Raw genomic sequence first — 13394 nt, forward strand, 5'->3', positions numbered from 1 at the left:
AATGCTTTGGAAGACTGAGATGGGACCGTAATGCAGAAAAACACTGATCATTAACGATCACCTTCACATCACATGTAATTTTTATCTTGTCCTTCTCCTCTAGTGGTCCTCTCCCTACACCGATTCCTGTGTACGGTATGGTTTTCTGTATGTAACACAACCACATGGACCAGTATCTTGTGTTACAGATAGTGCCCTAGTAATTTACGTAATGCGATGGATCACAACTTTTTCTCTGACATGTATCTATCTCTCTATATCTCGCTTCTTCTCTTTCAGACGAATATATGGGGTGCTAAAACGTTACCCAGATGGCCAATGAAACAAGTTACTAGAAAACGAGGTACAAAATAACCATCCAATAATTGAGCTGTCTGCTGCCACAATAACAACAAAGAAGAATCTAGGGCCGGCCGGTAACCGTTAAATTTTAACTGTCAATTCTTTGTCTGTTACCTAGCACGTGACCAATTACAATTTTTTTACGACACTCATTTGTTTATTTTAAATACACGTTCCTTCGTAGTCATCATCGTATTCACACACACTCAGAGCTCTCTTAGCACCTTGGCTCATATCAATGGCCAACAAAAACTCTTTCCCTCTCTATGAGAAACACCGGTACAAGTACACTTATAAAAGGGTAACGGAGAGCTTGCTTTTGATCCTTCTCTTGTTGCTGCTTGGTTACCGCGTTATCTCTGTCAACAACTACTCATTCCCTTGGTTTGTTGCTTTTGTCTGCGAATCATGGTTCACCATCTCTTGGTTTTTCACCCTCTCCACTCAGTGGAGTCCAGCACTAATCAAAACCTACCCAGAACGTCTCTTACAAAGGTATATATTACAGTGTGTTTGTTAATTTTTGTTATATATTATAATATAGTATAAGATTCCTTGCACTAACGTTAACAAATCATATTTACATTAATACAGTCTAAAAGTACTGGTGAGGACAACCAAAATATATGATTTTTCAAAATGTTTTAATGTATAGACTGCATGTTTTTGTCTTTGGTGATGCATTGTTGGTATTAGTGAATTTTGTGAGCAGTGTGCAGGAGCTTCCACGAGTGGATATGTTTGTGACAACAGCGGATCCTGTGCTTGAACCACCTATTATCACAGTGAACACTGTGTTGTCTCTGTTGGCACTTGATTACCCACCTCACAAGCTTGCATGTTATGTCTCTGACGATGGTTGTTCCCCTCTTACCTTCTACGCTCTTCAAGAAGCCTCCAAATTTGCAAAGTTTTGGGTACCATTCTGCAAGAAACACAATGTGCAAGTTAGAACTCCGTTCAGATACTTCTCTGCCAAACCAGAAGTCTCCACAGCCAGCAACACACCAGAGTTCATACATGAATGGTTACAGATGAAGGTAAGTATTCCATAATTTATACATTATTTTGATCTTTTTTTTTCCTGTAAATGTTACATTAAAATTATATTTTAAGCTTTATGAGAAAGATTTCGAATATATTTAGCATATAATTATTACCCATATCAAGTATTATTTTATAAAGACTTTATAAAAGGAACTGTTCTATCCAATATTTTATATAAGAATCAATTAATTAATTTTCAAGATTAAGATACTTAATATTTCAATATTAATATTGTTTTTAAATTGTATATATTTGTTAAATTATTGCTAACATTTATAAGACACTTTTTTTTCAATTATTTTAAGCGCTTCAAATTATCTCATCATTAATTTAACTTTTATTTAATATTCATGTCAATGATCAAAGTAAAAATTCTTAAAGTTTTCCGTATACAAAATAAAGTTAGACTTAGAAAAAGTCTAGAATATAAATGTATTTTATTTATATTTTACTGGAAAAAAAATGAGTCGTAACAAAAAATATTTTTGTCAAATAAATAATTAACATTGAAGACATTCTCAATTTCTCATAAAAAAGAATTCAGCTACTAAATTTTAGAAGATTATTTTAGCATACCATTTTTTTTTGTAGATTTTAATAAATATATAGGAATGTAATAACTTATAACATTTCTTTTAAAGATTAGATTTGTTGTTTTTTATTTTAATGAATATCTATGATGAGAATTAAAATATTTGAAAGAACTTTATGCAATTATAATATTGAAAACTCTGATTTTCTAGAAAAAGTTTGAAACTGTAAGAGATAACAAAAGAAATTCTAAAATTTAGTAATGGAAATTAAAATCAATATGGTTTTCAATATTTTACTACTTAAAGGATTTTATCGTCAAATTCTTTTCATATATCTACATTATACTAAGATGCATTAGCATCATCTTGTATCACATTTGTTTAGATCAAACAATAGACTTAAAAATATGATTTTTGCTAACTAATAATATTAAATCCGAAATCTTAATTGATAAAGATAAGATTGGTCTACTAAGTTAATCTTAGAGAAGCTACGTAAGATTGGAAGATAAATAGGATAAATTATTTTACTAATATTTATATTATTCGACAAATAAAGAAAAGATTATATGTAATGCCAAAAATACAAGTTTTTGGCTACTAATATAAAAGAGAATGAGAGGTTAAAAAAAATCTCACCGGTTTGAATGAAACTGTGGGTATAGTGTGATATTTATATATCTTATACTAAAACATTAGAAAATATTCATCGTAATTAATTAATCTTAAAAAAAACTGTAATATGTTAAAATATAGTTAAATACCATATCACAAGTTTTTTGTTATGTTCCGAAACTCGGTAATTCTATCAAATACAGTAAAACGTATTTACGTTAATTTTAAAATCTTAGTAGATTACATTTTCTCTAAACTTTTAACCTGATTTTTATTGAAAAAAAAATCCAAATAGAGAGTATATAATTAATTAAAGACAAACAACAGACTAAAATCAATAAAATAGTAACTAAGTTATGGTGTCTCTGACCACAAACATTCAAAATGGTTGTCTTGTTGTGTGTTGGCAGAATATGTATGATGATCTTAGCCAAAAAATAGAATTGGAAGCATCCCAAAAATCAAATTCAAGTCATGGAAACTTTGCTGTTTTTTCAAACACTGAGAGGACAAATCATCCATCCATAATCAAGGTATATATATATATAGAATTAATTATTTACGCCATTTCTTGAACTATTCAACAATATCAAACAAATTTCATAGTTTCTATATTCATCTGCATCATATATGTTTATCTTCTCTGTCATATAATTGTTTTTATATATCTTCTCTTTTGTCATGTAATTGTTTTTAAATCAATTTTATTTTATATATATTAATTTTCATATTTTATAATTTTAAGATAACATTTTTATTACTCAATGAGATATATGAACAAAACCCTGGCATGTTATATTTAACTTTAGTTTAAAACAAAATACCACTGCTTACTTATACTAAGAATTTGTAAGGTTATATGGGAGAACAAAGAAGACCTTGAAGATGGGTTACCTCATTTGATCTATATATCTAGAGAGAAGAGGCCAAAACATTCTCATCATTTCAAAGCTGGTGCCATGAATGTATTGGTGAGAAACTTGTCTTTTTTTGTTTTTCTGATGTATCTCAATGGTGAATCTCTCACTTCATCTCTTTGCCATGCTTTTAATCACAAACTCATAATCTTTTTGGTAATTCAACGTCCAACAAAATTATATTTCAGACAAGAGTCTCTGAGTTGATAACCAATGCTCCCTTTATGCTGAACGTGGACTGTGACATGATTGTTAATAATCCAAAGATTGTTCATCATGCATTGTGCATTTTACTTGATCCCAAAGGACAAAAAGAAGTTGCATTTGCTCAATTTCCCCAACAATTCTACGCTACATTGAAGGACGATCCTTTTGGAAACCAGATGACAATTTTGATTAAGGTGATTGGAATTAAATACTAATCTTTACAGAAGAAAAGAAAAAACCCTTTTCAATATATATATATATATATATATATGTATATAAGTTAGGTCAATTTATTACTTCTAAGAAAATCTCTTTCTATATAATGCAGTACTTGGCAGCTGGATTAGCTGGGCTGCAAGGGCCTTTCTACGCAGGAACAAACTGCTTCCATAGAAGAAAAGTTATATATGGTCTTTCTCCAGATGACCTTGACAAGGGTACATGTTACATTCATACTTTCATGTTTTCATGATACTATTGTAATTTAGTTGCATGTTCAGTGTATAGTTTGTGTTTTAATCCTGTATATATAAAAGTAAAAATTCAAGTGTGATGTTCCTGTAAAAACTATATTAAGAACATTTTCCATGGCTTCCATGGTTTATCTTACGCATTCCAGCAATTTTTTCAGGAAACAGCATATCAGAAAAGGAATTAAAACAAAAATTTGGAGCTTCAAAAGAGCTTATGAAGTCAGTTGCTTGTGCATTGGAAGGAAGGACATATTCACCAAATGCTGTTAATATTGTAAACGTTATTGAGGCAGCAAGCCAAGTTGCTGGTTGTGGATATGAATATGGCACAGGATGGGGCAAACAGGTATTCAAATAAGGATGAAAAATAACTGTATAAAGTTTACTTGTCTTCTGTCCAAAGTTTCACATCGATTAGAGATAAATTCAATTTATAGTATATAAGTGGGTGTAAACTTCATCTTACAAATTTTAAAAAATTATGTTTAAAATATACTTTTTAACACTAAAATAATTTGATATTTTTTTCATATAAAAATACATATATATTAATGAAATTGAAGGTGAAATTGGTTGATCGGAAATTATAGGTGGGTTGGATATATGGATCCCTAACAGAGGACGTGCTTACTGGACTGACAATCCATGAAAGAGGTTGGAGATCAGAAATGTGTACACCAAACCCAATTGCCTTCACGGGCTTTGCTCCAGGAGGTGGCCCAACTACGATGGCCCAACAGAAGAGATGGGCCACAGGGGTGCTGGAGATCTTTGTAAGCAAGCACTGTCCTATTTTTGGCACCCTTTTTCATAAGCTTACTTTGAGACAGTGCATAGCATATATGTGGATTCACAATTGGGGACTGCTACCAGCGTTTGAAGTATGTTATGCATGTCTTCTTGCACACTGCATCATCACCAATTCCAATTTATTGCCACAGGTAAACAAATCAAACAACAACAACCTTTAAACAAAACACAAATCCAAGTGTAGTTTATTAGTAGAGTCCTAAATTTGTTGCACATAATTATATTTTGTTTTTTATTCAATTCCAAAGGTCAACTTTGTACTATGCTTATATCTTTGTCTAGGGTTTAGGGTTTATAATATGAAGATTAACTTCGGATTGTGTTTAATTCAGGGCCTTGGAATGTGTATTCCAGTTGCTATTCTTGTAATTTACAAGGTATACACTGTATCAGTGTATTTAGCAGAAGGGTTATCAATAAAAGCATGGTGGAATAATCAAAGGATGTCAAGAATAACACCCATGAATGCTGGTTTCTGTGCTTTTCTGAGTGTCCTACTTAAGATTTTAAGAATGTCTGAAACTGTGTTTGACGTAACAAAGAAAGATTTACCTCCAACAAATGATGTTGGAGATGACAAGGATGGTGGCAGGTACACCTTCGATGAATCCCTAGTTTTCTTGCCAGGCACTACCATTTTGCTGTTGCATTTGTCATCAATAACTATCAGGTTATTAGGAACGCGACCAGTGGTGGCAATTCAAAGCAAGAACGAGTGTGGAATTGGTGAGATTTTTTGTAGTGTTTATTTGATTATTTGTTATTGGCCATTTCTGAGGGGATTATTTGAGACAGGAAAATATAGGATTCCCTTGTCTACAATATACAAATCAATTGTCTTAACAGGTCTCTTTGTACACCTTTCTAGAAAAACTGTTGCTGCTTGATCAGGTTTAGAAACTATGGAAAAAATAATGAATATGGTGAATATGAGTAAATATTTTGTTAATATCTGGCATAACGTAATGTTGTCCGTTTTGAATTTGATAAGTTTATATATATGTAGTATACATGGGTTATGATTATCCTTGTGGACAGATTGTGGTTCCATATGATTATATACCACTTTAACTCTAAAACCTTAAGGCATGGGTTATGATTATAGTCATTGAAAAATTGTGGTTTCATATGGTATATGACATTAGTCTTACACATATAAGACATTTGACATCACTTTAACTCCAAAACCTTAAGATAATGGTGTTATGGGTCTTTACTCTTATATAGTATTTAACTTTGTTTATTCTATTCAGTGTGGGACTTTTTCCTAACATAATTTCACTATATGCTTATTCAAAAAAATTTAAAAATAAATATAATTATGTGCATCGTATTCCATGAGTTATATTTTTATGTTTTTATAATGTAGCTATTCATTTAACTGTTTATTTATAGACATGGATATACTATGTTTTTGAGGAACAAGATAGTTAATTATACCTTGGGCATATTATTAAAATATTTGTTATTATAATTTACTATTATTTTCGAAAAAAAATAAGTGGGTATGTATTAATACGTATTTCCAAATTTTCCATACGAATTTAAGCATACACCGAGATAGAAAATTAACTTTAATATAATCTTTTAAATTTTCAATATGTATCTAATTGTAATTAGCATCAAAATAGTTATTCAACATATTGTCACAAATTTTTATGCTTTCCACACCGTCAATAAAATTATAATTAAATATAACATGTATATTAGCTACTTCATATGTTTCAAAGGTTAGGAACTTTCAACTAAATTAAATATAAAGAGCTATCATAATAGCGACAATTTAAATATGAAGTGTGTTAGTTAAAATTAGAGTAGTGATAGGTACGATCACAATCATGAGTCCATTTGTTAGATAATTATTAGAAAATGATTCCAATTGAATTGAGTACCTATGACTGTGGAATGCTTATTTTATGTTATTTTATTCAAAGAGGAACTCAAAGTCAAACTCCATATGTATTCTTGAAGTGCCTTTCTCATAGTTCCCTTCCCAGGCATTGATTGAGAGGCCGAGATATACGGTTTATGCCGCCATGCTTTCTTTCTGTTGGTCAACAACCAACCACATCTCTATATAGTCAAAACACTAGTCCTACAGGCTTGACGGGGAATAATACTAATAATAATATAAATATGAAATAATATAATAATAATTATTAAATCAATAATAATATTAAGACAATATATAAAACAATGAATATTAATCAGAGATCAACAATTATAATAATAATAATAATAATAAATAAAAGATAAAAGATAAGGAGTAGAAATATTTTGGGTTAAGGCACCCATAGCGCTATCCTTAGAGAGAAAACGCCCCTACTGCACAGGGCTAAACAAATACACAATCATATGTGTTTCAAATCAAATGCATTTCTCTCCCAAGATACAACAACTCGCCAGATCGATCGAGTGCAGTGAAGGATCTCCGAACCTTATGAACACCACTGTCTTAAAGATAATATAAAGAATAAAGAATAACACTTTTAAGAAAAACTCTAGTGTTTGTTGTCTCTATTGTGTCTTTCTCCATACACTTAGGTGGTATTTATAGATAGAAAAGAGATACAAAGAAGTAAATAGTAATAAGAATATAGCCGTTAGTTATTAAAAACATTAACCCATAAATTAAATATCTATAAAAATATAAGTAACAATAGAATTTTTATTTTAATTATTTATTTTTTAAATTATAATAAAATATTTCTAACAAAAAGAAATTTTAAGATAATCAAATTTGATTGAATGAAAAAAAAATCAGCCCAAAACAAATAGTAAAGTACGTACTAAAACGTTGTTGCTGTTTATTACTAATACTATCAATATATTTTTCAAATGCATTTTTATAATTACAATTTTAAAAATAGAATAAGCATTTTCAATTTAAGCAAACAACTGGACTACATAAATCAACAAAATAATTTTTTGGATCTTAACCAAACAAGATTGTTTAAACCACTCAAAATATATATATATATATATATATATATATATATATATATATATATATATATATATATATATAATTTACACTAAGGATCTCATATACTATTCATTTGTTGCCATTTATAATTTATTATACATCTAAATTTCTATAAATAAATAAATATTTAATATCGCAGTAATATTTTTTAAAATCTTGCTAATCGGTGCCTTAAAAGTATTAGTTAAGGATAATTAATACGTATTGAATCTCGTAAAAATTCATAATTAATTGTAATATTAAAGGAAATATAACTAATGGTCATTAATATAATTTTATTTTATCTAAAGTACTAAAATGTCTGAGTGTAGTAAATGTTTAATATTTTATGAAGAATGCTAACCAGTAACTTTAAGGTACCCGTTAAGGAATCATTAATACGCATTGGTCTTACCATTCTTACATCGAAAACTGGAATAATTAAGTCCATTAATTAAAATAATATAAATGTATATCACACGTTTTATAATGACAAATTAACCTTTGAAATTTTTAAGTAATAACTTTGATACTAAATAAACACTTTGAAATCTCTAAGGTCTCTATTGAAAGTTTAGATAATTAATTTTTTTTATTGCTTACTTTGTATATTTATAATTAATAATTTTAGATATTGAAATGAAAATTATAATATGACTTCCATTTTTTGACTCTCATCATTTACTTTCTAGCGACTTAGTATGAGTCATTGATTATTTCAAAGGAAAAGATAGTGACATATTAATGAATGGTCCACACTAAGTCACGTCAGGAAGTAAAGGGTGAGAGTCACAGAATTGAAGCCATAGTATGATTGTCCTTTTGAAATAGTCTATTTATTCAGATTTGGTTAAGCTAACATGAATATTGCAAAAGGTTATCGAGAAGTCAAAGAAGGAAATTCAATGAAGTCTCATACTTCAATTGTTTTTCTTTTTTTAACTTTTTAGACATTTAACACCATTCTTAGTATTGAAGACAAGCATGTTGACAACGTTTTCATCTTTGTGTGCTTTTATGTTTTGTTGTACTTTATTTCCCTAGCACCTCTAGGAGTGTAACCAACATGCCTTTTAGGTTATTAGACAACCTTTATAACCTTCAACAATATAGTTGGTAGAAATTTGTACACATTTTTCTCATATCTTCTTTGAATCGGTCATCCAAGGTTTTTAGTGAAAAGGTAAACGACCACACCATATTTGTATATGGTTTAGTGGCTGTGGTTCAGGTAAATGTGTTTTAATTAGAATTATAGTTATTATGTTTTGGTTTTGACTTATATTAATTATTGTTTAATGTGTGAAGGTTTGGGCTGCAAGGTGGCTTTCGTTGGGAGAAATTAGCAGTGAAGTAGTTTTACCCCGATTTTTGTCTTGCCCGGTTGTCAAGATGAGGTGAGAGAATATTACGAAGTGCTTTGAACGCAACCAGGTTTGTTATGTTTTTGACATTTGTGTAAATATAGTGCTATATTCATTCAATGTGTGTTATTGACCAACTACTTCAATTAATGTACATAATGAATGAAATGAAGGACCTAATTTATTGATGTGCTAAGTTGGGAGTCCAGAACTGCGAACCCATTGTGTGTCATTTTCACCATAGTAAATGCACATTTGTCAACACTTAATACTCTAAATATGCCAACCCATGTTGGTTTTTTTTTTTGCACATTAGTTAGGCAATGTAATTTTTATTTAGGAGTTACCATATTGAGGGATTGCCTTATTGAGTATTATGTAAATGAAGGTATGTGCCATGTCCTGACTGCATAAGTGCCTTCCTAGTTCAGATGTGTTGCACAATACCTTAGTAGGGGTGATCTTCATTGCTTTCTTGATGCAATAAAATTTTAACTAAGATATTTTTATCCTTTTTAGTTAATGAGTGCTTCCCTATGGTTTGATGTTATGACAATGATATCCTTTTCTCAAGTACTAATTCAGGGATGATTTACTTGGTTGGCTTATTCTGTTTTCTTTCAATGGCCATATGTGCATAGTACGAACTTCATATTTGCAAACCCATGACATATGTTTTACACAGTAGTTAGCCATTGCATTTTTTAGGTGAAGACAATTGATATTGAGTATTTGGGTCAGTTTATAAACCTTAAATTCCAATTGTTGGCTACTTTGCAATTGGTAATTAGGGACCTAATTACTTGCTTATTTTTGTGGTTTTTACTGCAAAGCCATGCTGTTTGATTTTCACATTCAATAGAATATGTACGAGAAGTGAATTTATGACATTTTGTTAATATTTGCAGGTTGTTTTTGATTGGAGGTTAACGCTGGAGGAAGTAAACAATCCCATTCTATCTGAGGAGTCGGGTCGTGCTAAAAACAATAACAAAAACGAATTGATAGAGAGGTTGCTTGATAATGTAAGGCTGTTATGGGAGATTAAAGACCAAATGCAGAAGATGTAAAGATATTTTTAAAGCACGTCTCTAGAAGAAGGATGTGATGAGGAGTAGAAGGTCGCTGATGATGCAAGAGATGAAAATGGTGAACCATAGGGCGTGATTCTCCCACTACTGACATGCATGAAACACATATCAATTTTGAGGGGAAGCACAATGGCTATGTTGATTTGTCTATTGAGGAAGTACCGTTAGAGTCTAACCACAAAGGTGTTGATGAACCTTGCATTACTGGTGAAGTAGAGGACTTTCCTAACCCTATATTTGTTGGCACAAGCAAGCTTGAAGCAAAAAATTGATAAAGCCATGTGCATGAAGAACATAGGTGTTTGATGAAGATTGATGAAGATCCACTTGAAAATTAAGTTTTTTGTGTGTTAAATATGGAAATAATATGTTAAATGTAATGTTTTGGTGTTATATCATGTTGGTAGGCTATATGACATAGGTTAGATGTCTTGTGTGTCTTAGTGTGTCTCTTTTAATCTGTTAAAATGGGTTTTAACAGGTTAAAAGGCTTGTAGTATATTGTTTGTGGTATGAATGCATTCAGTCAGTTGAATTATTTTTCAATTGACTGATTTCACTTAAGTGAAATCAACTGATTGTACAGAGTATTCAATCGGCTGATTTCACTTAAACCAAACCATAGATTATATGTTTTCAAGAGCAGAGTCACATTTTTCTGAGTTTTTGAGCATGGAACTTTGTCATTCTTCTATGGAAAACTCTCTCTCTACAATACGTAGCTGCAACTCATTGTTTGAAGATCTTGGTTAATCTTGCAGGCATTTTGGCTTATGAGTAGCTTCAAGAACACATGTATGGTTGGCTAGGGAGAGCCACCATCAGGTTTGGATGTTCTTGTGCCTTTGGTTGTTTGCCTGATGTGATTTCAGGTCTGTAAGTGTGATTCTTGTAGGGTAGTTGTCTAGATTTTTCTGAGTCAAAAATTTTGTGAGTTTCTTTGTTCAAAAGTCTAATCTTGGTGTTTGATTTGTAAAACTTTTGAATTTAGTGGAAACCAGGCTCAGGTTGTCCTAGTAAACTGGATGTAGTTATGTGATTAAGTGAACCAGTATAAAAACAACTTGCAATTCTCTTTCTCTCATCTCACTCACTTTGAATCACTTTAAAATCTCAAGAAAATCAAGTAATCCACTTCTTACTGTGTTTTAATGCGTTCTTGTGCAATCTGAGGTTGTATAATAGTTAGAAACATTGATTGGAAAAAGTCTTGTATGTAAAAGATTCATGTTTGAGTTAAATATGCGAATTTTGTATTCTGCATAAATTCCTAGTATTTTAGCCGATTAATTTGTCTTTTTAATCAACTGTTTCATACCTCAAGAACAAATTAGTCTGATGTTTTCTTTTTTAACTGATCAAAAGTGTACTGGTCTGCTGCTTTTACATTCTAACTTTCTAGTCTAGTTGATTAATTGAAAAGTTTTTAAATAGCCAATTCAACCCCCCCGCCCCCTCCCCTTCTTAGCTTAAATTACCATTTTAAAACTAACAATTAGTATCTAGAGCAAGGTTCTTGAAAGATATTCAAGTTTGATAAAAAAAATCTTTTGAAATGCCTGAAAATAAACTCCTTTTTGTTGAAGGTGTCTCTGTTCATAGACCACCTATGTTTTGTGGCCTAAACTATCAGTTTTGGAAAATAAGGATGCAAATTTTCATTGAATCTATAGACAAAGGGATTTGGGATGCATGGACCATATACTCCTAAATGTCTTGTTGAAAATAAGCAGGTGGACAAGCCTTGGACTGAATGGACGGGGATGAAGGAAGGAGAAGAGCTCATTATGATTGCAATGCCAAGAATATCATCACTTAATCTTTGAGTATGGATGAATTCTTTAGGGTCTCCCAATGTAAGAGTGCAAAGGAAATCTGGGATGTCCTAGAAGTTACACATGAGGGAACGAATGAAGTGAATAGAGCAAGGAAGCATGCATTGATTCAAGAGTATGAGCTTTTCAAGATGCAAAAAGGAGAGTCCATAGCTGAAGTTCAAAAAAGGTTCACTCACATAGTCAACCATCTCATGGGTCTGGCAAAGAATTTGACAAAGAGGAGCTAAACATAAAAGTGATAAAGTGTATTGATAGAAATTGGCAACCAAAGGTGACTGCCATATCTGAATCCAAGGATTTATCCATCATCACCACCATAGCTGTACTATTTGGCTAACTAAGAAAGCATGAGATTGAAATGCAAAGGCTAAGTGAGCTTGAGTCAAGTGAGAAGAATGTAAAAATCATAGCCTTGAAGGCTAGCTCCAAGAAGAGTGATGAAACCGAGGAAGAGGCTATTGAATCAAGTGATAATGAGAACTTGAATCTACTAGTCAAGAGGTTTGGGAAGTATGTCAAGAAGAAAGGCAACAAAAGGTAATCAAAGGAGGTACATTTCTAAACAAAATGATTCAAGCAATACTTATAAATTCTCATGTTATAATTGTAGGAAGCAAGGACATATGAAGATTGAATATCCTAATGTTAACAAAGAGAAGGAGAAGCTTGGTGACAGGAAAAAAGAGATAAAGGCCAAGGAAAGACATGCCTACATTTCTTGGGAGGACAATGATGATTCAACAAGTACTTCATCTCAATAAGGAAGTGAGGAAGCAAATCTATGCCTCATGGCCGAATATGAATCATCCTCATCAAGCAAAGTAAGTTCCTTGTCATCTAAAGATAAAAATGACTATTACCAATTGTTGCATGCTTTGAAGAATTGCATAGTGAGGCAAACAAAAATGCTGCCATGAACAATCAACTAAGAGGATTAAATAACTGACTAGAAAACAGAGTTAGCCAACTAGAATCAGAAATAGTCGACTTAAAAACTAATTTCGAACATTTGGAAATGATTTACAGTAATTCAGTTGATTGTTTTGAAAAATAGTTGGTTATAAAACCTTGTGAAAACTGCACTACTTTCGAAAATCAAGTGAAATATCTTTTGAAAACCTGTTCAAACTTCACAAGAGGAAAAGCAAACCTGGAAGTTATTCTTGGCTCTCAAAATTGTGTTTTTGGGAAG

The 13394-nt window shown here is 31.3% G+C and overlaps 1 protein-coding gene across 1 annotated transcript; it reads left to right on the top strand.

Moving 5' to 3' along the window:
• Positions 1-377: 377 nt before the first annotated feature.
• Positions 378-5882, top strand: LOC114168909 (cellulose synthase-like protein H1). The gene is made up of 10 exons (XM_028053881.1): positions 378-416; positions 527-837; positions 1055-1382; positions 2948-3070; positions 3392-3508; positions 3643-3855; positions 3990-4098; positions 4293-4480; positions 4725-5075; positions 5277-5882. The coding sequence occupies exons 2-10, from the start codon at positions 581-583 to the stop codon at positions 5829-5831; spliced, it is 2241 nt and encodes a 746-aa protein (XP_027909682.1). The 5' UTR covers positions 378-416; positions 527-580; the 3' UTR covers positions 5832-5882.
• Positions 5883-13394: the final 7512 nt, after the last annotated feature.

The sequence above is a fragment of the Vigna unguiculata genome, chromosome 11 (genome assembly GCF_004118075.2).
Source record: "Vigna unguiculata cultivar IT97K-499-35 chromosome 11, ASM411807v1, whole genome shotgun sequence".
Lineage (NCBI taxonomy): Eukaryota > Viridiplantae > Streptophyta > Magnoliopsida > Fabales > Fabaceae > Vigna > Vigna unguiculata.